The sequence below is a fragment of the Crinia signifera genome, chromosome 1 (assembly GCF_055691185.1).
Source record: "Crinia signifera chromosome 1, ASM5569118v1, whole genome shotgun sequence".
NCBI lineage: Eukaryota > Metazoa > Chordata > Amphibia > Anura > Myobatrachidae > Crinia > Crinia signifera.
This window is the reverse complement of record NC_139217.1, coordinates 232,093,740-232,119,374: the sequence shown is the minus strand read 5'-3', so window position 1 is coordinate 232,119,374 and position 25,635 is coordinate 232,093,740. Positions and strand designations below refer to the sequence as shown.

Here is a 25,635-nt window from a genome sequence, read left to right as displayed (position 1 = left end):
TTTAGTGTGCCCATGTGGCCTATACTATGTTGGGCTCACAACAAGGACCTTCCGTGAAAGAATGGCCAATCATAGATACTCAATCAGGGAGGCATTTGAGAAAAAGACTTCCGATAAACCGGTTGCTCGCCATTTTTTCCAAAAAGGCCACTCTTCAGCTAGTCTAAAGAGTATGATTATAGACCATATCCCCCCCCTGGCTCGTGGAGGGGATCGGGAGAGGTCGTTGAGACAAAGGGAACTGAAATGGATCCAGCAGCTAGACACTTGTTCACCAAAAGGACTCAATGAGCATGTCTCATTCAGTGTATTTTTATGAACTCCTTTCAGAGGATGGACGCTGTTTCGTGAAGTTGACTATATGTTGGACTCCAACCCTATGACAGTGTGGTCTAAGGTAGGGTAGCAGTGGAGCAGGGAGGGAAATTTAACACCATTTTCCCTCTTGAAAGTTTTGTCATTTACAACATCGGGGCTATAAAGCCTTGGAGTTGATTTTGTATATTTGTTATATGTTATATATGTTGTATGTGTATTATTGAACTTTGTCATGTAAATGACTGGCCCCGGGGTGATAACATACACTACCATACCATTAAGACCCCCAATTAATATGAGAGAGTAGAAGAAAAAAAATAGAGCCGGACAAATAAGCCATATATGTTGTATGTCTAGCACATGAGTGGGCTAAGCGTCGCTTGGCAACAGATATAAACAACAGCGGCACGATGCAGCTAGTGCCCTTGCGTCACATCCGCTGTGTAGCCGGTTAGAAATGGATTATGTGAGGAGTCGCCAAGGCAACCGTCACAATAACAGCGGCGATACGCGGCGTCAGGTGATGGACCGTCGCGTCACTTCCGGGTGACGCGCGGTATGACGTCTGCTCGATGCTCTGTACCTATGGTCCTGGGAAACAAGATGGTGGTGCGTTCCATCTAGGTGGAACGCACGCCAGGTCCAGTATACACGATCTGTTATACACTGATTGTTTTATTTGGCTGTGGCTCATCTCTCTTCGTTATGGTACTGGCTATAAGGCCGGTTATCTACATCTATATTGGGGTGTTGCATTTGAGAAATAAGATTTATTTGTGTTCAAGGATATTTTAGGTCTCAATAAATTTCTATAGCCAATGAAAAGCTACTTCCTGTAGGGGTGTGTATAAAATCCCGTAGAGGGGCCAGTCATAATTAGGTTCCTGATGGAGATGGATTGATATTTGGTGGCTGGTGTGTCTTGAAAAAGGTCTGAGATGCAGACCGAAACGTTGACAAATACGTTCAATATTTTAAATGGACTAGAATAAAGAATTTTTTTATCTGCGAAATGGTGAGTGCCCTCCTTCAAATTACTATACTGTGGCTTTGGACCTTGGAGTGAGCAACGCCTGATTGACTATATGAATTGCGTGCGGATTCCATATATATATATATATATATATATATATATATATATATATATATATATATATATATATATATATATATATATATATATATATATATATATATATATATATACTCTCTACAGAGGACCCAAATGACAACCAGGGAGGGCTTTGGGGTGTATTCAATGCCGCGGCGAGCAGCCAGCGAGGGGGTTAAACAGCGAGGATTGCAGAAAACCAGTGATCCTCGCTGTTTAACCCTCGCGCCGGCCGCTCGCTGTATTCAACGTTCTGGGGAAATCCTCGCCGTCACAGGACGGCGAGAATTCCCCAAAACAGCGAGACCCGCGGCTAGTGCAGGAAACTCGCTGTATTTAGCCGCGAGTCTCGCTAGTTCAGGAGCCGCATACGCCAATTCCCCCTCGCTCAAAAAATGGGGCGAGGGGGCTGCGTTGAATACTGTCAGGGTGAGTCGCTGTCACCACTCGCCCACAGCATTGAATACCCGCCTTTGACTCTGAGTCAGAAGACTCCTACACCTGAACAGAGGGAACTACGATTTCCTTTTTGATATGAAATAGTGCAACAGGAGTGAGTAACCGTACTAGACTTCTCTCTTTACACCTGGAACTTTAACAATAGATTTAGGCCAGTATTAAGGAAGAGAAAACATATATTGAAAAACCAACTATCCAAATGATTGGTACATACACACTTTTAAAGGGTGGATGGGGCTCCCTGAGTCACACAGGCTCAAAAATTCCGGGATTTCAATCCCGGGATTGGAGAATCCAATCCCGGAATTTTGGGATGCAGTCTAATGCCGGGCAGCGTCTGAGCACCCGCTCAGACGCTGCCCGGCTGTTTACGAATCCCGACCCCAGCGTGCGGCCTGTGTAGCGTGACAGTACAGGTCATGCTGCGCAGGCCACACCGTCATCACTCGCCGCCGCCCACTCATCTCTTCCGCCCGCCTCCGCCTGTTGTCTGCTGAGGAGGTGCACTTGCCGGGAGGCACCGTGCACCTCCAAACCAACTCCCGGCCTCCCGCCCACTCGCTAATGTAAGTAATTGTGCGGGTCGGCCGGTGTGGGGATGTCTATTGGATTATGATCCCAGGTAGGGATGCCAATCTCAGGATTGAAAAAATGCCCCGGGATTGGCATCCCTACACAGAATATAGCATACAGGATAAAAGACGACTTTTGGCTAGGGCACTGCTAAGTTAGATAAACAAAGAAGGAAAACATGGGTATAGTGTATAGGTGGAGATTGTTGAAAAGTTGTTTTTTATTAACATGTAACTTTTAATTCTTATTTTAATTCCCATTTTCCATATTTCTAACCAAATAGCCAATCTATTAAAGCAAGACACAAGAGGTATGGGAGAGGACTCGGACCTTGACACAAAAAACTCAGTATGTGAGGAAAGCACCATTGGGAGGACAAGCGGCAAAGAACTTCAAACCAAGAGCAGCATGGCCATTCTGGAGTCTTCAGAACGCAGTGTCGCCCTCCGACTTTAGCTTGTTAAGAATCTCAAATGAACCATCAGAAAGGCTCCCGGGTCCATGGTTTGGAAGCCAATCCTGTATAAAGAAGGGTACCACCTCTGACCATGTGAGAAAGTTGGGGCCCCAGCAATAAGAAATAATTAACCTCCTGGCAGAGAATAATCATCTGAGACCTGAGGAAGTTGGAAAAGGTTCCACCGGAACAAGGAGTTTCAACTTCAGGCTTGTTGAAGGTGGAAACTAGCGTGCCAGCACCTGCATACACAAGCGGATCAATACTCTGTGCTAATGAAGTTAAAAAATAAACCATGTTCTGCAGGGACGTTTGTTTCTGGCCAGAAAAACCTGTTGTGTTTTAGAGTCCAGTAAAAGGGTTAGGGTTTAGACACTGTGGGAGTCTTCAGGGGGAGGGAAGGTTAGGTAACTTAGGTTGCAGGGAGGCAAGTATAAGCTTGCGAGCAGGGCCCTCCTACCTCTATGTCGGTTTGTTTCTACCCAGTTTGTTTAATCACTGTTTCCAATTGTAAAGCGCAATGGAATATGCTGCGCTATATAAGAAAATGTAAATAAGTATAATAAACAGACCCCTGTCGGGAATCCCTATATTGGGATGCAGACGTGGGTATTTTGGCCGCCGACATCCCGCCCGCTGCTCATCGGTATGTATTCCTTACAATCAGTGTCATTAGTGGTACAGTGGTTTTACAGAGAGAACAGGAGCCCCACTCCCAGTACTGCCGGTGGCCACACAGCTGCATTTCAGCTCCCCACAGTGCAGCACCAGGGATATGTACAAATTATAATATGTCATTTTAACAAAGTTGGCGTGATGAATCCCGACATACTTAATGTCAACAATCACACATAAAGCAACATTATGACTGTCAACATATACACCAAACCCATAGCAATGATAAATTAAAAAGACCCATAAAAGAAAAAAAAGATATAGAATAGAAACCGTTCCTCAAAACAAAACCACTTATTTTGAGTTAGTTATGCAATAACAATCCTTATTTGTACAGTATGTAATAAATGGAGATACCTTTTTCACAAGTAAGCAAACATGGTGGCCCTGGATTGACCGACTGTACATTGATGCACAGGAATCCACTCGTTCAACCACTGAAACATAAAACAGCTAAGTAAGAAATGTGGCATTTAACACTACAATACTCTACATTAACAATTAGGAATAGCACGAACCTGTGAAGCGGTGGTAAAAGCAGATTTTTGCTAACAGGTGGTGGAAGGACAGACTTGTACCTTCTACTTTCAAGGAACTCATTTTCAAGTCTCCCGATTCCAAGAGTTTGGCGAAAGCATCACTAAGAGATTGATACAAGAGATAGAAGATAAAGAATGTAAACCGCGAACAAACAACAAATGTAAAACTTGTTCATTACGAAATATTCAAGCACATTTGTTGTTTTCTTAGCATATCACATCACCGGTGTTTTCTTGTTCTAACAATTTATAAATATAATGCAATCTTATGCCACGATTACATTTGCACTCAGAAAATTGAAATTAAAGGCTACAAAAGTAGCATAAAAATTTACTGATCATATGCCCTATATCAAAACCCCTGAGACCTAACACCAATTTAAAAATCTATGTATGGCCATTTTCTGTTCTCGTCATATCCTCTCGACCATCTACAAATTAATTATTATAGGCCTTTCCAGCTAAACCGAAATTTATGTTGGATTGGGAAAGAGATCTTCAAGGGTTGACAGGCGATGACGACTGGCCCGAAATATTCAGGAACAATTTTTTTCCTCCTCCTTAAATACTTTAACAACTGAAACTCATTACAAAGTGCTCATAAGTGGTATCATTGCCCAGACTTGTTAGTCTCAAATCTTTGTTGGAGATGTGGAAGAGGCGTAGGCACATTATTGCTAATTTGGTGGGACTGTCCGCTTATTAATACATATTGGAAAAAAGTAGTTGACACTGCGAGCATAATTTTACAGGAAGACTTGCCCTTTAGCCCAAGCTTCTGGCTTCTTAACCTTATACATATGCCCCAGTCTTTATATAAAAAGACCTTATTGCGCCACCTGCTCAGTGCGTCTAAGGCAGTGATCCCAGTTCATTGGAAGTCCAATGTTACCCCCCTCAATATTAGAATGGTGTAGACTGATAGACCACTATATGGTGATGGATGACCTCCTCTCCTCGCTGGATTTCGGAGATCCAGCTTTTACCATTACCTGGTTGCCATGGCTAACATATAAAGAATTTTCAGGATAGTGTGACTGTTGGCTTGGGGCTCGCAGCGACCTCTTCTCCCTTCTTCCGTTTGTATTGTCTTTCTCATCTTTCTTTCTTATTTACTAAAAAAGATCTGTATTTGTGCCAGACTTTCAAGTGCCAGTTTGTCGCTATGTAATTGTTTGAAATGTTGTTTGAGATTTGATGAACTGCTGACTATGGGAAGTTATGTTAAAATGCTTGTTTTGCACATAGGGCCTTATTCTAGTTCACTCTCTGACAAAATCCTTCTTAGATGGACAAAACCATGTGCACTGCAGGGGGGCAGATGTAAAATGTGCAGCGAGAATAAGATTTGGGTGAGTTATTTTGTTTCTGTGCAGGGTAAATACTGGCTGCTTTATTTTCACACTGCAATATAGATCTCACTTTGAAGTAAAACCCCACCCAAATCGAATTCTCTCTCTCTCTCTCTGCACAAGTAACATCTGCCCCACCTGCAGTGCACATGGTTTTGTAAAAAAATTACTGTGCTGTACTTTCTCTGCAAACATAATTGAAATTTACAGAATTGCCATGCTGCGATATTGCAGCTCAATGCATTTCTATGAGCTGCGGAAGCAAAATAGATGCATACGCATGGGAAAGCATTGCGCCAATAACCATGGGAGTCACATGTTGCGATTGGCACGGCTACAATGTGCGCGGCTACAGTAGAGGATGAAGAACACACCAAAAGAAATGCACACACAAACAAAAAAAAACCACACAATTAAGGTTATAGATAAACCAATAACACTAAAGCTGGGTATGTATGTATGTATGTATGTATGTATGTATGTATGTATGTATGTATGTATGTATGATGACAGACAAAATGAACTGTCACATTTTTCTGCACGGACCGGGTCAACTCGGGTCGAAAATGCTGGAACTTCGACCTAGATAATTTTTTTTTTTTTTTTGAGATGCAACTGCCATTTAATAAAATAAAATGTACTCCCCCACCAATCACATATGAGCAATACTCCCATACAGGAAAGATAATACTGTGAAGGAAAGCATAATCTGTTTTAGTCTAAATGTAAAAAAAAAAATTGGATAATATTAAGCAGTTCCACAGCTACCGTACTAACAAGTGCAAAGAATGTACCAAACTTAAGAAATTATGGTACTTGTTTCCTAGCACGGCGCCCTTCATAGGTGATCACATATCTTAACTTAAGGCATGCGATGGACGCGACCGACGCGATTTTAGGGCTATTTTTAGCCTTTTCCCCGACAATGAAAAAATCGCGTCCATCGCATGCCTCAAGCCAAGGAATGTGATGCGACCGATGCGATGGACCCGATTTTACATAGGGAACAATGTTAAATGGGCCAATGGACCCGATTTTTCATTGTATACCCACACTTATGGGTATTTTACATGACAAATGCCCCCCCATTATTAACGCCACCCCATGATGAACGCCAACCCAAAGCGTGACTAGACGTCCTCCGACCTTTTCATACCCCCACTACCCACATCGGTGTGGAGTTGATTTTATATAGTGTGAGCATTACTTTCATCCTCGAAATACAGGAGGACCTACCCATGTCACCTGCCTAAGTGCTGCATATTCCTGGAGACAACTGTCATCTATACCTAAGTGAGGAGCCCAGGCTCCCAAGGAATATTAAACGGGACTGCTGCTAACAAATCATAAGCACAAAGAAAATCCGGGACATACAGTGCAGGTACAGGGAGGATACCTCCCCTTCCTTTTTTATTTTTTATATTTTGAACTTTTTACTTTTGGTGTCTGGCAGTTAGAAGCTGGTGCATTACCAATTGACACTTTTTCACTTCAACATACTTTTTTTTTTTTTTATTTAAAGTTTATCTTTATTTAACATTTTCTGGACGTACATTCATCCAAAAACATTGGTACACAACTTTAACATCACATAAAAACTACTTACATAACAATAACAATGACATTCTACTCTTACTAACACACTACGCATGTAAAGGTCTGCATCCTTAAATCCCTGGTCCCCAACCCATTTGCCCTGTTCCTATCTGTCTTTTATACCCATTACTAAGCCCTGTCCTGTCTTTTACTTCAGTTCGTTTAGAAGAGGGGAAGTTATTATTGTTTATTATTTTTATTTATTTTATATATATATATTTTTTTTTATTTTATTATTGTTATTTTTTATTTTATTATTATTATTATTTATTTTTATCTTTTATGATTTATTTTGATCTTTGACCAGACCTTGTTCCTACCTGTTTATCTTATTATATGGCCCATAATTATCTTATCCCGTGTCTTTACACTATTGTGACCAAACTCACTAATACCTCAAATCTTCCTGATTTAGGGGTGTGTTTTTTTATTCATTTTTTTAAACGCTTTATATTTCACCTTCAATAAACTTTATGTATACCTCCTACCGTGAGTTATTTAATTTTTCCATTTTTCAATTTTATTTATACTTGGTGTTACATGAAATCTATATTAGTGTATTTATACTCTTACGATTTTGTGTTTCTTTTATATTTATTATACTTTCTTTGTGGTGTTTATCTTCCATTTGGCGACTTTTCATTCGTCAATCTAAGTGCTTTGTGCTGCTTTATAATATTTTGAGTGATACCAGTCACCCCAAATTTTGTGAAATTTATTTATATTATTTCTTGTTATATATATATTGCTCTCTCATGCTCAAAAGTGTTGTTAACCAGGTTGGTCCATTCTGTTAGCTCTGGTGGTCTCTTTGACATCCAATTCCGAGCAATGCAAAGTTTGGCGATTGAGCTTAAGTTAATAGCCAGCTGTCTGATTTCTACGGGCATGCCCAAATTAGGCCAGACTCCAAGTATCAACTTTATGGGCTTGTTCCCTGGCAGGGGTATTCCCAAACCATTCATTATGCCCAAGATGTCATTCCAAAATTTTTGGACCGGGTTGCATTGCCAGATAAGATGCCAAAAATCGCATCCTCCCTCTTTACATTTTGGGCATTTATCTGCCTCTTTACCCGAAAATTTGCTTATTTTTCCAGGGGTTAGATAAATTCGGTGTATTATATTGTACTGGGTTTGTTGCACTCTTAGACAATTTGTTGAAATCTGTATTGTTATGAGAGCCTTCTCCCAATCTCCCTTTGTTAGTTCCGGTACGTCCCCAAATGACAAAATGAACTGTCACATTTTTCTGCACGGACCGGGTCAACTCGGGTCGAAAATGCTGGAACTTCGACCTAGTAATTAACACGTTTATTTTCTGTATCCAATACTGGTTGCCAGCTGTCTGAAATAGTGCGACCCGGGTTTTTTCAAGCTGGGTCTTGCTAAATGGTGGAGATTGGATGAGCTGGTGGGGCACTCGCTGATTGCATGAGCGGGCAGGGCACCAGCGCTGGTGGAGTATTAGCCCTCTTCACCAAAAATAGTGCCCTTCTCCTCCTGGCATAAGACACTGCCAGGTAGCACAGTGTAAGCAGCTGCATCAGTCTCCCATGCATGAACCGCAAGAGTTCTGTAACTCTGGGCTACTCATTTGCCATGGATAATGCAATGCAGTGAGCAGTTACCACCCACTTTTCAGGACCTTATCTCTATGCGCCAAAAAAACTGTTCATTTCTGTTTGAAAGTGGTATAAGTAGAAATATATTTCCTATATGGTTGCCAAATGTAAGAATCATTCAGGATTATTGGACGGATGGATTTCTCAGCATTTCCAATATTCAGTAATCAAGCATCTAGTACAGGGGTCCTCAAACTATTTTGACTATTTTTTAACAGACAATTAAACAGATTTTAACAGACTCCTTGCATCACTGACTGAGATTAGAAAAGTCATCAGCTTGACGGTCAGCAACATGGAGTTGCGACCCCATGCTAAGAAGGTCAGGACCCACTTTGGGGTCAGGACCCACAGTTTGAGAACCTGCTAATCTAGTAGTACTGAGAATATGTCTGGAATGTTTATTAGGGTGTTTATTCATACCTTTAAAGGGGCAACCAAAAGGGAAAAGTCCACATGGATATCAACAGCTTAAGTACATTACAGTGGAGACTAGCTGCTAGACTTTCCTCTTAATGTAGCATTGTCATCACCTGTATGTGAACAGGTTAACTAATAAGAAAGGTGTTTCTCCACAGTTTATGGTAATCAAAATTAAGAGGGAAGTCCAGGACCAAAGCAATATGTCCCTCCAAGAGAGGGTCATGTTGGGAGGTATGGACATATAGTAACAAGCCCACATGTTCACATCACCTCTGGCAATGGTTGGTGCCTCACCATCTTCTCATTACATTAGAAAACATATACCACACATAAAAGAGCTTCACCAAAGAGGAGAGACAGACACCTTTGAGACCCTTCCATATGTAGAGCAAGTGTCGTTATCAGGAGGGCCAACTTAATTACCTTATTATCGAAGCTTGTGGCTTGGGAAAGTGGTCTGTTTGGTGTTGAGAAAGGAGATAAGAACTTTCACAAAAGGTGGCTAAGGAGGGGTGATCCCATAATGGGTTTCACAATAGTCCCATATGGAACATGAGAAGACAATATTAGGGAGGGGACATTGTAATAGCTATTTATTCTCGTAAATGAGGGTGCAAACTAAGTGATGGATGACTGCAGCTTGGCTTAAAATGCCTGCAAAATAATGGAAACCCACTTCCGGCCCTGTAACTTGTATATTAGAAGATACAATTAAGCAATGACATTTTTCTATGCCTCTTCAGCGGCTTCTTCAGATTGTGGTCATGGGGCAGACAAAACAATCATTACTTTATTTTATCTTCTCCGGAATACAAAAGGGGGTACATGTGAGTTATCCGGACGCCCGATTTGAAAATCGGGTCGGATCGGGCACATCGCATCGCATGCGACCATCGGATGCGATGCGATGCGATGCGATGACCCGATTTTTCCATAGGAATCAATGTTAAAATGGACTGAGTCCATTTTAACATGGAATTCAATGGGAAAAAGGGGTCCTTTTCATACCCCTACTATCCAAGTGGGCATGGAGTTGGATATAAACCTGTGGCGAGCGTAGCGAGCCACCGAGCCCGAAGCGTGGCGAGCGTAGCGAGCCCCGCGAGGGGACACGGAATACCGTCCCCTCGCGGGGCTCGCTTCGCTCGCCACGCTTCGGGCTCGGTGGCTCGCTACGCTCGCCACAGGTTTATATCCAACTCCATGCCCACTTGGATAGTAGGGGTATGAAAAGGACCCCTTTTTCCATAGGAATCATTTTAACATTGATTCCTATGGAAAAATCGGGTCATCGCATCCGATATCGCATGCGATGCGATGCGATATCGCATCGCATCGCATCTGATTGTATGCCTTAACTTAAGGCATACAATCAAAAAATCGGGCGTCCAGATAACTCACAAGTACCCAAAAGGGCTCTCATCTGTACATGCAAACAACCTTACCTCCAAGCTAGCAGGATACAGCTGCACTGCTTAAGTCAAGTGATAAACGGTTAGGGGACACCATCAAGCAGGACAGAGAGGTATTCTTATTGTCTAGACAGTCTACTTGAGAGACTTGCACTTTTAACACATTGATTGTTAAAGTTATTAGCAATGCCTGCCTTTCAATTACACAAATGCAAAATTATGAAAACAAAAAGTATACCTGAAGCAGGGAGTCATGATTAAATAAGAGGAACAACTGAAATGGATTTTGAAATCTAGTTTTTCATGAGAAGACCCTTCATCATCCTGAAAAATAAACATATTAACCACAAATATTATTAACATTGTTGAAATGTATACATGTTACGCTGCACAGCACAGCGTTAAAAATTGCATCTCAATATGTAATTTAACAGCACCATTACTGGGGAGAAAACAGGGTTTTGGGTACTTACCGGTAAATACTTTTCGGTACTTGTGTATTTTGGCGGCGCCCATCGCATCGCATACCATAACACATACGATGGTATGCGATGCGACGCGATATCGTACGATAGTGCACGATGGCATACAATTTTGAAATTGTATGCCATTGTACATGGCATACGATGCCATACGATGCGATGCGATGCGATTAAACATTGTATAAGCACCCTAATGGGTGCTTATACAATGTTAAGCACCCAAATGGGTGCTTACAATGTTAAATGCACCCCCACGCCACCCCCCACTATAAACGTGAACCCGAAGCGTGGCGAGCGCAGCGAGCCCGCGAGGGGCGGCGGTACGCGTCCTACGACCTTTTCATACCCCCACTATCCACGTCGGCGTGGAGTTGAGAATAGAATAGTGTGGCGAGCGCAGCGAGCCACCGAGCCCGAAGCGTGGCGAGCGCAGCGAGCCCCGCGAGGGGACGCGGATACCTTCACAGGTAAACGCGTCCCCTCGCGGGCTTCACAGGTGTCCGCGTCGCCACAGACACCTGTGAAGCCCGCGAGGGGACGCGTATAACTGTGAAGGTATCCGCGTCCCCTCGCGGGGCTCGCTGCGCTCGCCACGCTTCGGGCTCGGTGGCTCGCTGCGCTCGCCACACTATTCTATTCTCAACTCCACGCCGACGTGGATAGTGGGGGTATGAAAAGGTCGTAGGACGCGTACCGCCGCCCCTCGCGGGCTCGCTGCGCTCGCCACGCTTCGGGTTCACGTTTATAGTGGGGGGTGGCGTGGGGGTGCATTTAACATTGTAAGCACCCATTTGGGTGCTCAAAAGCACCCTTTAGGGTGCTTATACGATTTTTGGTCGTATAGGGGGTCAAAATCGCGTCGCATCGCATGCCATCGGGTGCATGGCATGCGATGCGATCTGTTCGTCGTACGACGGACATCGGGGGCGCCGCCAAAATACACAAGTACCTACTTTTCTTTGACTCCACAGGGGACACTGGAGAGCTACTTACAGTACCCACAGAACGGGTGGAACGAGTATTTACATCTGGGAGGTACCCTGGAAAGGCCAGAAGCCTGTTGAATTGTAAAACTAATCCAATGTGCTAGCGTTGGCTTGGAGGCTGGCCATTCTGGCCATCGCATCATACCTGACAAACAGCTAATCTGATTACCTAAAGGAAGCCGTTCTGTCCACATCGAATTTTTGAGCCCTGACCACATCTAGGGATCTTGATGAGGGCGAATCGTCCCAAAACACCATAACTGCTATGGGCTGATTCATGTGGAAAAGACTTTTGGCAAAAAATAATCTTAGTACCTAGTTCTGCTCTGCTAGTGTGGAAAATCAAGACACAACATGAGCACGACCCCAAATCCAAAAACCCCTCCTAGCAGATGCCAATGCTTGCAGCAGTAACACTTTCCAAGACATTTAGATTCTAGGCCAGTGATGGCTAACCTTGACACCAGATGTTGTTGAACTACATATCCCAGCATGCCCTGCTACAGTTTTTCTATTTGGCCATGCTAAAACTGATGCAGGGCATGCTGTGATGTGTAGTTCAACAACAGCTGTAGTGTCAAGGTTAGCCAGCAATATTCTAGGCTCAAAAAGAGTCCACTGTGGAAAGGACAGTGCAAGGACCTTCTCTGTCCTGCCAGTGGGTTGAGAGTTTGCAGTGAAATATAGGTATACGGGTAGAAAGAGCAGTCTTGCCACTACATGTGTTGTGCTGCTGCCCTCCACGTACAGGTCACCTGCATTGGTGGAGGGTGAGCGGCATCAGATATGGGTAGAGAGTAGTAGAGTAGTGGTTTTAGGATAAGGGCACCTGGAGCTGAACAATCAGTGCTGCGGGTCTGCCGTGGAGGGAGAGAGGGGAGACTTAGTCCACGGCAGCCCCGCAGCACTGATCTGTCAGCTCCAGGCGCCCTTATCCTAAAACTATTACTCGACTACTCTCTACCCATATCTGATGCCGGTCACCCTCACCCATGCGGGTGACCTGTACGTGGAGGGCAGCAGCGCAACAAATATAGTGGTAGGACTGCTCTTTTTACCTGAATACCTATATTTCACTGCAAACTCTCAACCCACTGGCAGGACAGAGAAGGTCCTTGCACTGTGCGACACATCAGGGTTTCCTTCCCTGCATATGGGATAGTAGAGAGCAGTCTAACTTAAATCCCTAACGATACCACTATACCAGACTCGCTCACTCACAATACCCACCAGCCCATTCCTATGTGATGGCAGCTGGCAGTGAATGACCTAGGTTAGGAACAGAAAGGGTGACCTATTTCTGGAACACCTTTTGATCAACATTGCTCTCTCACGTATATAAAGTCGAGCAGCAGCAGTCTGAGTGGAGACATACAGTACCAGGGGGAGTTATCTTAAATCTACAGCTTTATTCTCAACACAAAATTGAGATGGATACCTTTGAGACTTAATCAAATACAAATGTGGAATACCTGTCTACCTGAGTCAATGATATAGAATTATTCTATTTACCTCAAAACTGCGGAATATATTAACATATTGGCGTATTTGAACGCAACATTTGATGATGGTTTTAAATCTGAGTACAATTTAGCTGGCTATACATATTATTGTGAAATCTAAAAGACTAATATGTTTTGCTTTATTGGAGTCTGGCCTATTATGGTTTAAATTGTGTGTAAAATAACCATATATCTATCAAGACTGAGCAACTTCTCACAACTTATTGATGGTCCTTGAGGATAAATTGAGTTATTAACCCCTTCCCGACATTTGACGTACATTTACGTCATGGTCGGGATGTACTTCCCGACACATTGCATAAATGTACGTCATGTTTTTAAACTGTCACCGCGTCTATAGACGCGGTGACAGAGGGACGATGTCTGCTGTCCCTGACAGCAGACATCTTCCCTCATTGCCCAGGGGGGGCAGCGATGCCCCCCCCCCCCCCCATCGGCGATCGCTGCGATTGGCTGTTCAAACGTGAAAAGCAGCGTTTACTGTGTTATGTGTAAAATTTTGACTCTGCTGCCCCCTAGTGTCCAAAAAAATTAAAGGAGGTTGAAATGATGTAATAATAAAGTATACATATGGTCTATGTTAGTTATTAACTATTTTGAGTGGTATGATTATTTGTCTCACAAGCAGAAAATTTAACATTTTGCAAATTGCAAAATGTTCAATTTTTTTACGACATTTTGGTATTTTTCACAAAAAAAAAAAAAACTGTATCGACCAAAATTTACCACTAACTTAAAGTACAATGTGTCACGAGAAAACAATCTCAAAATCACTGGGATAAGTAAAAGCAATAAAAAGGTATCCCCACATAAAGTGATACATGTCAGATTTGAAAAAAAGGGCTCTGTCAGGAAGGCAAAAACAGGCTGCGTCGGTAAGGGGTTAATGCTAATTACCACAATCAAAAGGCACTATGACATCAATGTTGTATTTGTGAGTCAGATACTCATACATGGATATTAATTAGTGTTAATTATATGGAACAAGTGTTACTTACCATTGGGTTAACTTGAATCCCTGTCATCTACAAATTTGTGTACCACTATTTACGTTATCCAAAACCAATACTAGAACGATAACATCTTTTCTGCATAAATGAATGTCTGCACCAACGCTTTCTCATTAAATAAACCCTGAGCAGACCATCTGGATACTATCTAAATACAAAGTACTGGCAGACAAAATAACATTATTTTCTTCTTTATTGTGGTACTGTTTATTTGATAGATTGTTACACTTTATGAAGAAACTCAATTGGCAGCCTACATTGCCTCATATCATTCAGCAGGGAGTCAGAATTTTTATCTCATTAAGAACACCCTCCAATAATGTGTACATATTTGTATATATTTAATGTTTTATGTGTCATTTTATGTGTGTGAGTGTTATTTTCAAATAGGCGTACTAAGGTATTAAAAGCTAAGTCTTAAATAAAAGCAACTATACAGGGTTTTTTCCCATTCATTCACTGACAGCACTTATTTCAATTTGTGTATAGTCCTACAGTACACAACAATACTCCTATCACGAACAAACAATTTCATTTTCAAGGGTGGCCCAACTAAAAGAGTCTTTCCTTCTTTTTTAAATTCCTGACGTATTTACTCTCAAAGGTGCACCTCCACACCGATTACCTATATGGTTTTGTTACCATCGTACTTTAATCACTTACAAATTTTTGGATTGAAATTAACTGATTTCTCACGCCTATGCACTTGTCTTTCCAATTACCCCCTATCATAAGAACCTCACCCTTTACCAGCGCCGTTCCCCTTGCAGTAGCAGCAGAGTGCACCACCGGCTTCTGAGCTCTGCCGGGGCTGCTGGAAGTATGGAGGCAGTCCAGGCAACTGGCTCCACCCCACCCACTTCTCTGTCCTGCCAGTGGGTTGAGAGTTTGCAGTGAAATATAGGTATACGGGTAGAAAGAGCAGTCTTGCCACTACATGTGTTGTGCTGCTGCCCTCCGCGTACAGGTCACCTGCATTGGTGGAGGGTGAGCGGCATCAGATATGGGTAGAGAGTAGTAGAGTAGTGGTTTTAGGATAAGGGCACCTGGAGCTGAACAATCAGTGCTGCGGGTCTGCCGTGGAGGGAGAGAGGGGAGACTTAGTCCACGGCAGCCCCGCAGCACTGATCTGTCAGCTCCAGGCGCCCTTATCCTAAAACTATTACTCGACTACTCTCTACCCATATCTGATGCCGGTCACCCTCACCCATGCGGGTGACCTGTACGTGGAGGGCAGCAGCGCAACAAATATAGTGGTAGGACTGCTCTTTTTACCTGAATACCTATATTTCACTGCAAACTCTCAACCCACTGGCAGGACAGAGAAGGTCCTTGCACTGTGCGACACATCAGGGTTTCCTTCCCTGCATATGGGATAGTAGAGAGCAGTCTAACTTAAATCCCTAACGATACCACTATACCAGACTCGCTCACTCACAATACCCACCAGCCCATTCCTATGTGATGGCAGCTGGCAGTGAATGACCTAGGTTAGGAACAGAAAGGGTGACCTATTTCTGGAACACCTTTTGATCAACATTGCTCTCTCACGTATATAAAGTCGAGCAGCAGCAGTCTGAGTGGAGACATACAGTACCAGGGGGAGTTATCTTAAATCTACAGCTTTATTCTCAACACAAAATTGAGATGGATACCTTTGAGACTTAATCAAATACAAATGTGGAATACCTGTCTACCTGAGTCAATGATATAGAATTATTCTATTTACCTCAAAACTGCGGAATATATTAACATATTGGCGTATTTGAACGCAACATTTGATGATGGTTTTAAATCTGAGTACAATTTAGCTGGCTATACATATTATTGTGAAATCTAAAAGACTAATATGTTTTGCTTTATTGGAGTCTGGCCTATTATGGTTTAAATTGTGTGTAAAATAACCATATATCTATCAAGACTGAGCAACTTCTCACAACTTATTGATGGTCCTTGAGGATAAATTGAGTTATTAACCCCTTCCCGACATTTGACGTACATTTACGTCATGGTCGGGATGTACTTCCCGACACATTGCATAAATGTACGTCATGTTTTTAAACTGTCACCGCGTCTATAGACGCGGTGACAGAGGGACGATGTCTGCTGTCCCTGACAGCAGACATCTTCCCTCATTGCCCAGGGGGGGCAGCGATGCCCCCCCCCCCCCCCATCGGCGATCGCTGCGATTGGCTGTTCAAACGTGAAAAGCAGCGTTTACTGTGTTATGTGTAAAATTTTGACTCTGCTGCCCCCTAGTGTCCAAAAAAATTAAAGGAGGTTGAAATGATGTAATAATAAAGTATACATATGGTCTATGTTAGTTATTAACTATTTTGAGTGGTATGATTATTTGTCTCACAAGCAGAAAATTTAACATTTTGCAAATTGCAAAATGTTCAATTTTTTTACGACATTTTGGTATTTTTCACAAAAAAAAAAAAAACTGTATCGACCAAAATTTACCACTAACTTAAAGTACAATGTGTCACGAGAAAACAATCTCAAAATCACTGGGATAAGTAAAAGCAATAAAAAGGTATCCCCACATAAAGTGATACATGTCAGATTTGAAAAAAAGGGCTCTGTCAGGAAGGCAAAAACAGGCTGCGTCGGTAAGGGGTTAATGCTAATTACCACAATCAAAAGGCACTATGACATCAATGTTGTATTTGTGAGTCAGATACTCATACATGGATATTAATTAGTGTTAATTATATGGAACAAGTGTTACTTACCATTGGGTTAACTTGAATCCCTGTCATCTACAAATTTGTGTACCACTATTTACGTTATCCAAAACCAATACTAGAACGATAACATCTTTTCTGCATAAATGAATGTCTGCACCAACGCTTTCTCATTAAATAAACCCTGAGCAGACCATCTGGATACTATCTAAATACAAAGTACTGGCAGACAAAATAACATTATTTTCTTCTTTATTGTGGTACTGTTTATTTGATAGATTGTTACACTTTATGAAGAAACTCAATTGGCAGCCTACATTGCCTCATATCATTCAGCAGGGAGTCAGAATTTTTATCTCATTAAGAACACCCTCCAATAATGTGTACATATTTGTATATATTTAATGTTTTATGTGTCATTTTATGTGTGTGAGTGTTATTTTCAAATAGGCGTACTAAGGTATTAAAAGCTAAGTCTTAAATAAAAGCAACTATACAGGGTTTTTTCCCATTCATTCACTGACAGCACTTATTTCAATTTGTGTATAGTCCTACAGTACACAACAATACTCCTATCACGAACAAACAATTTCATTTTCAAGGGTGGCCCAACTAAAAGAGTCTTTCCTTCTTTTTTAAATTCCTGACGTATTTACTCTCAAAGGTGCACCTCCACACCGATTACCTATATGGTTTTGTTACCATCGTACTTTAATCACTTACAAATTTTTGGATTGAAATTAACTGATTTCTCACGCCTATGCACTTGTCTTTCCAATTACCCCCTATCATAAGAACCTCACCCTTTACCAGCGCCATTCCCCTTGCAGTAGCAGCAGAGTGCACCACCGGCTTCTGAGCTCTGCCGGGGCTGCTGGAAGTATGGAGGCAGTCCAGGCAACTGGCTCCACCCCACCCACTAATGTGCCAAGTTTAATGGTGCTTCAGACACTGCAGGGAACCATAATAACCGGCTTGTAAATTGCTGGCATATTGCTAATTGGGTGCCAGGCAGGCAAGTCACGGCTACCAAATGCGGTCGGCATTACGTGTCCACGTAGCAAGCCGCCCACAGCAGCGCCTGAAACCCCGGAGACTATGGTCTCCCAGCCTGGGACTCTATCACAAACTGCAAACAGAGTGGAGGAGTCCGTCCCGTTCCCGTCCCCCCACCCCCCCCCCCCGGCAGCTCCAATGATGTAGACAGGCAGCGGCAGTCACTGCCTTTCCTCCTCTTGCAGATTCTAACTTTAATAAACACCTCTCAGGAGGAGCTCTGAAGAACAATACCAGCTCAGAGGGCACTAATCGAAGACTGGATTGGATAGGGATACAGAGGGGGAGGTGCAGTCACACTGTGTTAATTTTGTTAAAGTGCCAGCTCCCAGTAACTACCAATCTATACACCATACTAGAAGTAGCCCTCTAGTGTTCCCTGCTGAATGAAAGAGAAATTAGGTAGATAAAACAGGTCACACCTAGATCAAAAGTGTGCAACAAAGAAAAACATTGATACAGTCATTCAGTCTCGTTCACCCACAAGATACTTCAGGTCAACACATGAGAACAAACTGTTGTTGGTATTCCAAACCAATAAAACTGGTTGATACAGTTGCTAGTTAGCAGCAGGGAGACACTGCAGCTAATTTCCAAAACTTTACACTGTGCCCCTGGCTTCACTACACTGCTGCTTTTAAAGTGAACACCATATTTTGAGTTTATCTATGAGTGTTTTCTGACAATGCCATTACAAAACAAGTCATTTATCCATTCATCAGAGATGGAACCCATACCAAAGGGTATAGAAACACCATTATAAAAAAGGAAATGAGTAAGGAAATATTTTCCCAGTGTCTACACATGATATGAGAGTGGAGGGAAACCAAGATTTATGTCTTAGCTGTTAAATCTCTTTCTTCGAGGATGTCAGGGGCCACAGGGATAACAGTGGGTAGAGAGAGTGAGGTCACGATCCAATTCCAGCACCAGAAACGATAAAACTTCTGGCTGCCTAGAGACAGCCCTGGCTCCTCCCCTCCTCTACCCCGCCTCCTAGGCTAGTTACTTTCAGTTTTTTCCCAAGCCAGGCAGGAGACAAGATAGAAGGAAGAGAAACCCATACAGAAACACATTCAACAAATATATGTGTGTGTGGTTGCTCAATAGAGAAACCGTAACTAACATGTGTAAAACACCCTCAACAGAGGAACTTTTAACGAAGATCACTCAATGGAGGAACTATGAATTTCAATACCATGAAGCAGGCGTCGCAGGGAGGGATCCCTGTGGCCCCTGACGTCCTCGGAGAGAGAGATTTAACTGGTAAGACATAAATCTCGGTTTCTTCTGCGGCAGATGTCAGGGGCCACAGGGATAACAGTGGGATGTCCTAAAGCGGTCACCTAAGGGTGGGGACGCGCCTGGGCTGCAGCTAGTACACTCAGGCCAAATGCCGAGTCTTGTGAGTCAAACGTATCAAACGCGTAATAAAGTATGAGGAGACAACCAAGTCGCCGCCTTGCAAAGTTGCTCTGCTGTTGCACCACCCCTAACAGCCCAAGACGCACCCACAGATCTCATGGAATGAGCCCGGACGCCCGTTGGAACCGGGAGGGAGGTGCCCAAGTAAGCCTGCTTGATAACAGACCTCAGCCACAGGCAATAGTCTGCTTTGTAGCAGGCCAACCTCTCTTTTGAAATCCATAGAGGACAAAGAGAAAGTTAGATTTCCTAAGGGTTTTTGTGCGACGCACATAGATGCATAACGCATGTACCACATCCAGAAAACGCTGCTCAGGAAAAGCATCCGACCTACGAAAGTCCGGGACCACTACCTCCTGGTTAACATGAAACTTGGACACCACCTTGGGAAGGTGTGAAGGGACAGTTCTTCGAACCGCCCTATCAGGATGAAAAACCAGGAGAGGAGACTGACAGGACAGGGCTGACAAAATCAGAAACCCTCCTGGCCGAAGCAATGGCCAACAGAAAAAGTTTTCATGTAAGCCAACATAGATCCACTGATCGCAAGGGTTCAAAAGGGGGGCCCTGTAGGGCCTTAAGAACCAGAGAAAGATCCCATGGAGCGACCGGTGGAACAAACGGAGGTTGGATTTGCAAGACCCCCTGTAAGAAAGTGCGGACGTCCTGCAACAACGCCAACCTCCTGCAAAAAAAACAAAAACAAGGCCGACACCTGCACCGTCAACGAAGACAGTCGGAGGCCAGCCTCCAAACCCTTCTGCAGAAAGGACAGAATCAGAGACAGACGATAAGTTTTTGGATTAAACTGAACTACACCAGGAAAAATAAGCCCGCCAGATGCGATGATAAGCACCAGCCGAAGAAGACCTATGAGTCCTTGTCGAAATCACCCTTCAATTAAAGCCGGGCCACTGACAGGGCCTGAAGATCCAAAATAACAGATCCTACGAGGCCAATGCGGGGCCACCAGGATCAACATGCCCCCTTCCGCCTTCAACTTGTGAAGAACTCTGAGAAGAAGCGTGAAGGGGGGAAAGGCATACATGAGAGCAAACTGCCACTGGGCCGACAGGGCATCTACTATGCAAGCGCTTGGATCCAGAGACCTGGACCCGTACAAGGTGACCTGGTGATTGTGGCGGGACGCCATCAAATCCACCTCCGGTCTGCCCCACCTGTCCACCAATATCTGGAATGCCTTTGGATGGAGGGACCATTCACCAGCATCCAGAGTCTGACGGCTCAAAAAGTCTGCCTCCCAATTGAGGAGACCCGGAATGAATATTGCCGACAATGCAGGGATCTTGTTCTCCACCCAATGGAAGATACGGGTGGCCTCTGCCATGGCCGCCCAACTAGAGTGCCACCCTGGTGGTTGATATAAGCCACCGTCATCGCATTGTCTGACTGGACCTGCACCGGGCGACCCCGAAGCCAAGGCTCCCCCTGGCGGAGAGCCAGTAAAACTGCCCTCAGTTCGAGAACATTGATGGACAGTAGAGATTCCTGTGGAGTCCAAAGCCCCTGAAAGGATTTCTGACATGTGACCACTCCCCAACCTCGGAGACTGGCATCCGTGGTGAGGAGAGTCCACCTGTGAATCCAAAATGGCCTCCCTTCCATGAGGTTCTGATCTAGAAGCCACCAGGACAGGGAGCTCCATGCTGTCGGAGACAAGACAATCAGGTGTGATCGTATATTGGCGTACGACCCCGACCATTTCTTGAGAATTTCCCGTTGTAGTGGGCAAGAGTGGAACTGTGCATACTCTGCCATGTCGAAGGCCGACACCATGTAGCCGAGGACTCTCATGCAGGCATGGATGGAGACACATCTTAGTGAGAGAAGATGCTGAACACGGGACTGCAGAGCCTTGCGGCGTACCTCCGGCAAGTACATCCGCTGATACAGGTGAATGTCTTTGAATGATAGATCCCACTCCATAGGGTTAATATAATAACAACTGTATAGACCCAGACTGATGACACTGGAGTGGAGGAATTGTGACAACATCATTATGTATACTACAAAGTGTATTTCAATGTCTTTATTGTATGTTTGACAGAAAAATCTAATAAAAAAAGATTTAAAAAAAAAAAGTACATCCGCTGATTGTGTCCAACAGAGCCCCCAGGTGAACCATGGTTTGAGTAGGAACCATGGATGACTTGGGCCAGTTGATAACCCAGCCGTGGCGTTCCTGGTCCGCCACGACCTTAGTCAAATGTGCTTAGAGCACTTGAGGAGACTGTGCCAGGATCAACAGATATGGAAGGATCCAGACACCCTGGTTGCGAAGAGCACTGCCCATCACTGCCATGACCTTCGTAAACACCTGGGGAGCTGTGGCCAGGCCGAAAGGTAGTACCTGAAACTGAAAATGACGGTCCTTCAGCGCAAACCTCAGAAACCGCCAGTGTTCGTGTTTGATGGGTACATGCAGATCTTGTATGTCGAGGTAAGCCATGTAGTCCCCTGGTTGCAACGCCAGAACAATGGACCGCAAGGTTTCCATCTTGAACTTTGGGACCCGGAGGAATTTGTTGATCCTCTTTAGATTTAAAATGGGACGGAAAGTCCCATTGGGCTTCCGCACCAAGAAAAGACTGGCGTAAAAACCTGTGCCTTGTTGCGATACCAGAACGGGGGCTATGACACCTGTGGACAGTAGTTTTTGTATGGCATGTTCCAGGGCTACGCGCTTTTCCAAGTCCTTGGGGGAACTTGTTGAAAAGAACAAACTTGGCGGTCGACGGTGAAAGGTTATAGAATAGCCTTTGGAGACTACATCTCGAACCCACGCATCTGTCGTGGTTTCTAGCCACATGTCCGAAAACCGTAGCAGGCGACCCCCCCCACCCTGGGATCCCCCATGTGGAGCGCCGCCCCGTCATGCTGAGGGCTTATCCTCAGGCTTGTGGTCAGGGCGTCTGGTGGTTCAGGGACGTTTTCCCTTGGCTTTAGAGGGTTTCTCAGGCTGGGGCTGTCTTTGTGAATGACTGCCCCCTACCCCTGCCCTGAAAACGAAAGGACTGGAACACCGGTCGGGGATGTGGAGCAGGAGTGGATGGCAGGAAAGCTGCCTTTGAGGCAGCCACGATTTTGTCCAACTCTGATCCAAACAATAGAGAGCATGCAAAAGGTAACGCCTCTAGAGTTTGTATGGAATCAGCATCCGCTTTCCAAGAGCGAAGCCACAGAGACCGTTGTGCCGCCACTGCAAAGGTGGATGCTCGGTGAGGTTAGGGTGCCAACATCTAATGCGGCCTCCCCCAAATATAGCGCAGCCTGATGCATGATGTCAAGGATAGTTAACATGTCATCTACACTATCTCCCTCAGTAATAATATTAGTAAGGACAGAAATCCATTTTACCATGGCCTTCGCCACCCAGGCAGATGCCAGAGTAGGCCGCGCAACCGCCCCAGAAGTTGTAAAGATGAGCTTAAGAAAGTTCTCCAACTTTGTCAGCGGGATCCTTAAGGGAGGCGGTTGGAATGGGGAGAGTATTGGAACACACAATCTTAGCGATATGTGCATCCACTTTAGGAGCAGTCTCCCAGTGTACCCTATCCTCTGGAGGGAGCGGGTAAAAGGAGGGAGCGGAAACTTCCTATTTGGCAAAATCCAGGCTTCCCCAAGGACATCCTCTAGTTCAGAAGACTTAAGGAACACTGTCAGAGTCCGCTTGGGACGCTTAAAGGATGGGCCCATATAGACAGAGGGCTCAGAGGCATCATGTAAATTTAAGACGTCTCTAACCGCAATTACCAGGGCCTCTACATCGACGCATGCTGCGATGTCGCCCTTTGAGGCTTCATCAGCATCTCCTTCGACCCTGTCGACGGAGTTGCTGTTCCTCCTCATCAGTGTCATCATGGAGGAGGGTGGAAGGAATCCCCCTGACACGGCCCTTATGGCTTTTACCCTTTAAAGAGGTACGGATGCCCTGAACCGAGTCTGCCAAAGCACGCGCCCATGCAGGCTCCTCGGGGGGGACCCGGAGTAGAGGGCTTGTCTATTCACTGCGACATGACCTGGGTAAGCTGGGCCCAGGCAGGTTCCTGAGAGGAAGCTGCCACAGGGGGCTGCGCATGCGTCTTTATACATTGTAAGCATAACCCCTCTACAAGCTGGGGTACGCCCGCTTTGCAACGCGTGCAGGACACCAATATAGGGGCCCATGTGTCATCACGGCTGTCCTCTGACATTGTACAAGAGGCAGCTGATTGTAACAATTAACACAATATACTTTCTGACAGGCAGTTATAGTGTTAAAACAATATGAGACACAGCACACATACAAAGGCATACAATGCATAATAAAAACCTGGCACTGGCCGGCAGGAGCATAAATTACTGTAACCTGTTATCCTTGAAGGAGAGGTACAGGGGGGGGGGGGGAATTTCCCAGATGGCCCAGCCGTGAAGAGATGGAACTTCAGACTGGCAGAGAGCTCTCTGTGTCCTTCTTGCACGTGCAGCAGGCAGGAAGAGACCAGGGCAGGAAACGCACGTGGGTATATCCATGCTCCTGTTTCCGGGGGAGGGGCTGTGTGAGGAGAGGCTCCCTCCCCCTACTAGCAAATGGCCGCCGGGATTAATGACTCATGCGGCGCCGGTAAAATGGCGGCCCCACATACCGACGCCGCTGCCCACACTCAAGTCTCCCTGGTGGTCCAGTGGGGCAGAAGGCAGACCTATGTAAGGTAGCCTGTCTAGCCACTTGCTAGTGCAGCCCGGCGTTACCTGAAGCGGTTGTCACTGCTGAAGTCCCGGTCCCCGTCGCGGCTGGGGACTCCTCAGTGCCTGGAGCCAGCCGGAACAACCCCGCTATGGAAGCCACGTGGGAGGTGTGCGGCTGCCAGGTCCGGGTGATGGAGCGCAGTGCAGGGGTCTAACAGACCCCCCAGCGCTGCTGCTCTGTCACTGACTCCAGCGTCAGTGTAAAAATAAGAAAAAAAAATATATAAAAAACAAAGTTTAGGCTGCTTAAAGCAGCCCCTTTCTAAAATGTGTGTTGGCTCTTGCCAGCACAACTAAAACTGAAAGGAACTAGCCTAGGAGGCGGGGTAGAGGAGGGGAGGAGCCAGGGCTGTCTCTAGGCAGCCAGAAGTTTTATCCTTTCTGGTGCTGGAATTGGATCGTGACCTCACTCTCTCTACCCGCTGTTATCCCTGGGGCCCCCGACGTCTGCCGCAGAAGAAAACTCAATTCTGATGTTTAATGGTCATGTGATATATCAAGCTGCATTTAATGAGCAAATAAAACTAAGGTGTTCTTTATTTTAACATTTTAATATTTAAGTTGTAACCGCATATTTTTTATCATAAAATACCTGAAAAAGCTTGCAAATAAAGATATTTTAAAATGAAAAACCATTGTTCTTATAAAATGTAACATGTTTTATGTGTCATATGACTACGTCCCAATGGAGACTTTAGAGTTGTTTCAAAGATGGTCACCATACCCTAATCTTACATTATATGTGTAGACACTGGGTTAACATTTCCTGTTTCCACACACATGGACTACCCTGCATATAAAAACTATTTGTGTTTAAGCAGGTGGCTTATTGCATGGAAATGAAGGAAGGTAATATGGAATTCTGACATCCTCTTGGAAAGTCTAGGGACATATTTTAAGGTATGTTTTGCATCTTAAAATTGCTAAGGAGCAAAACGCTTTTCAAGAAGTATTGGAATGTTAATTTTCTGAAACTTGTCTACTAATGTAATAAAAACCTTATTTAAAAAAAAAAAAAAAATCTGACCAGTATGATTGAATACAGAAAATAAACTCTCAAATAAACTTACCTTTACAATAAAAGACAAAGTTCCTTTGAGCTTCTGGGGCATTACAATACTTTGGACAGTGAATACAAACTGAGCTTCATTAGACACACCTAAACAGAAACAGAG

General features: G+C 44.3%; 1 protein-coding gene and 1 long non-coding RNA gene across 3 annotated transcripts in view; one reads left to right on the top strand and one right to left on the bottom strand.

The window, feature by feature from the left end:
- Positions 1-3,430, top strand: part of LOC146071076 (uncharacterized) — a 107,179-nt gene extending 103,749 nt beyond the window's left edge. The window contains exon 3 of the long non-coding RNA XR_014472981.1: positions 2,745-3,430. This is a non-coding gene — a long non-coding RNA (uncharacterized LOC146071076). The remainder of the gene's footprint in view (positions 1-2,744) is intronic.
- AP3D1 (adaptor related protein complex 3 subunit delta 1) overlaps positions 1-25,635 on the bottom strand; it is a 142,659-nt gene that overhangs the window by 8,539 nt on the left and 108,485 nt on the right. For both annotated transcript variants that reach the window (XM_083179420.1, XM_083179419.1), the window contains exons 29-32: positions 25,531-25,619; positions 10,778-10,863; positions 4,112-4,233; positions 3,951-4,030 (exon numbers count right to left, since the gene is read on the bottom strand). In XM_083179420.1, the coding sequence (XP_083035546.1) occupies positions 3,951-4,030; positions 4,112-4,233; positions 10,778-10,863; positions 25,531-25,619 (377 nt within the window). The remainder of the gene's footprint in view (positions 1-3,950; positions 4,031-4,111; positions 4,234-10,777; positions 10,864-25,530; positions 25,620-25,635) is intronic.